The following is a 2,500-nucleotide window of genomic DNA, read 5'->3' as shown; positions in this document are numbered from 1 at the left end:
CTTGCTCCATCACTGTTCTCCATGTTGGAGGCCTAGTCTAGTTTTTAATGTTACCGTCTGGGTTCAGGACTAACTCCTGCTGGCACATCATTGTGACAAATGTCAATGTAGATTGACGTAAAAGTCGCATCAAATCCTCCTTGGTTGTTCACACTGACAGACCTGGGTCTGATTCAGGACCACATATGGAAGTGGTTTACATCAGACCTGGGTCTGATTCAGGACCACATATGGAAGTGGTCTACAGCAGACCTGGGTCAGATTCAGGACCACATCTGGAAGTGGTCTACATCAGACCTGGGTCAGATTCAGGACCACATCTGGAAGTGGTCTACATCAGACCTGGGTCTGATTCAGGACCACATATGGAAGTGGTCTAAATCTGATTTGAGTGTCACACTACTTCTGATGAAGTCTGACCTGGTCACTTGACCCCAAAAAAATAAGATTTGGGCCACTTTTCCCTGCAGTCTGAACGTAGCCAAAGGGTGAGTGTACGTACCTGTCAGGTGACATGGAGCCGTCAGAGGGAGTGTACGTACCTGTCAGGTGACATGGAGCCGTCAGAGGGAGTGTACGTACCTGTCAGGTGACATGGAGCCAGCAGAGGGAGTGTACGTACCTGTCAGGTGACATGGAGCCGTCAGAGGGAGTGTACGTACCTGTCAGGTGACATGGAGCCAGCAGAGGGAGTGTACGTACCTGTCAGGTGACATGGAGCCGTCAGAGGGAGTGTACGTACCTGTCAGGTGACATGGAGCTGTCAGAGGGAGTGTACGTACCTGTCAGGTGACATGGAGCCGTCAGAAGGAGTGTACGTACCTGTCAGGTGACATGGAGCCAGCAGAGGGAGTGTACGTACCTGTCAGGTGACATGGAGCCAGCAGAGGGAGTGTACGTACCTGTCAGGTGACATGGAGCTGTCAGAGGGAGTGTACGTACCTGTCAGGTGACATGGAGCCATCAGAGGGAGTGTACGTACCTGTCAGGTGACATGGAGCCAGCAGAGGGAGTGTACGTACCTGTCAGGTGACATGGAGCCAGCAGAGGGAGTGTACGTACCTGTCAGGTGACATGGAGCCAGCAGAGGGAGTGTACCTACCTGTCAGGTGACATGGAGCCAGCAGAGGGAGTGTACGTACCTGTCAGGTGACATGGAGCCGTCAGAGGGAGTGTACGTACCTGTCAGGTGACATGGAGCCAGCAGAGGGAGTGTACGTACCTGTCAGGTGACATGGAGCTGTCAGAGGGAGTGTACGTACCTGTCAGGTGACATGGAGCCAGCAGAGGGAGTGTACGTACCTGTCAGGTGACATGGAGCCAGCAGAGGGAGTGTACCTACCTGTCAGGTGACATGGAGCCGGCAGAGGGAGTGTACGTACCTGTCAGGTGACATGGAGCCGTCAGAGGGAGTGTACGTACCTGTCAGGTGACATGGAGCCAGCAGAGGGAGTGTACGTACCTGTCAGGTGACATGGAGCCAGCAGAGGGAGTGTACGTACCTGTCAGGTGACATGGAGCTGTCAGAGGGAGTGTACGTACCTGTCAGGTGACATGGAGCCAGCAGAGGGAGTGTACGTACCTGTCAGGTGACATGGAGCCAGCAGAGGGAGTGTACGTACCTGTCAGGTGACATGGAGCCAGCAGAGGGAGTGTACCTACCTGTCAGGTGACATGGAGCCAGCAGAGGGAGTGTACGTACCTGTCAGGTGACATGGAGCCAGCAGAGGGAGTGTACCTACCTGTCAGGTGACATGGAGCCAGCAGAGGGAGTGTACGTACCTGTCAGGTGACATGGAGCCAGCAGAGGGAGTGTACGTACCTGTCAGGTGACATGGAGCCGGCAGAGGGAGTGTACCTACCTGTCAGGTGACATGGAGCCGGCAGGGTGTACGTACCTGTCAGGTGACATGGAGCCGTCAGAGGTGTGGTAAGGTGACGGAGTGATTCGAGCGTCTGGGCGGAGCTCCTTGTCGTACGCCATGAGGTTCCACTCCTGTCGCCGGTTCCGAGCTTTCCGAACCTTCCCGGGAACAACACAGACCTTTAATACGTAGGACAGCCTGCACAAACATCGGTTCTCTTCCATCTTTATAAATACTGTTTAAGGTTGTACATTTTTATTCGCCACTTATATATGTTTGTACATTGTTTCCTGTGTATATTTTTGTAATAGTTCTTGTATTCTACCTTATTTATTATTTCTTGTATATTCTGTGTACTGTGTATCTGATATTTGCTGCTGTAGCACTGACATTTACGAACTTGGGACCATAAAGTCTATTAGAGCCAGACCGATATATCGGCGAGCCGATATTATCGGCTGATATTAGGCATTTTACAAACTATCGGTATCGGCATTTATAATGGCCGATAAACGAATATTTAAAGAATAAAATAAAAACGGACGAAACCCCCTTCAACAACCATGTTGTGAGTATTGGCGTTGCGTAGTTTGTCCACCAGAGGGCGCTCTACAACGACTCTGTTGGCAACACTC

General features: G+C 51.7%; 2 protein-coding genes across 3 annotated transcripts in view; both read right to left on the bottom strand.

Annotated features, from left to right (window-relative positions):
• LOC116049192 (receptor-interacting serine/threonine-protein kinase 3-like) overlaps positions 1–2,500 on the bottom strand; it is a 286,056-nt gene that overhangs the window by 181,864 nt on the left and 101,692 nt on the right. The gene's annotated exons all lie outside the window — the stretch shown is intronic.
• The window catches only part of LOC116049146 (wiskott-Aldrich syndrome protein family member 3-like), an 18,874-nt gene that overhangs the window by 5,264 nt on the left and 11,110 nt on the right, over positions 1–2,500 (bottom strand). The window contains exon 7 of the mRNA XM_036000596.1: positions 1,899–2,023. Coding sequence (XP_035856489.1) covers positions 1,899–2,023 — 125 coding nt within the window. The remainder of the gene's footprint in view (positions 1–1,898; positions 2,024–2,500) is intronic.

This window comes from Sander lucioperca, chromosome 4 (genome assembly GCF_008315115.2).
Source record: "Sander lucioperca isolate FBNREF2018 chromosome 4, SLUC_FBN_1.2, whole genome shotgun sequence".
NCBI classification, from domain to species: Eukaryota; Metazoa; Chordata; class Actinopteri; order Perciformes; family Percidae; genus Sander; species Sander lucioperca.
The sequence above is the reverse complement of the archived record's forward strand: the minus strand, read 5'-3'. Positions and strand labels throughout refer to the sequence as shown.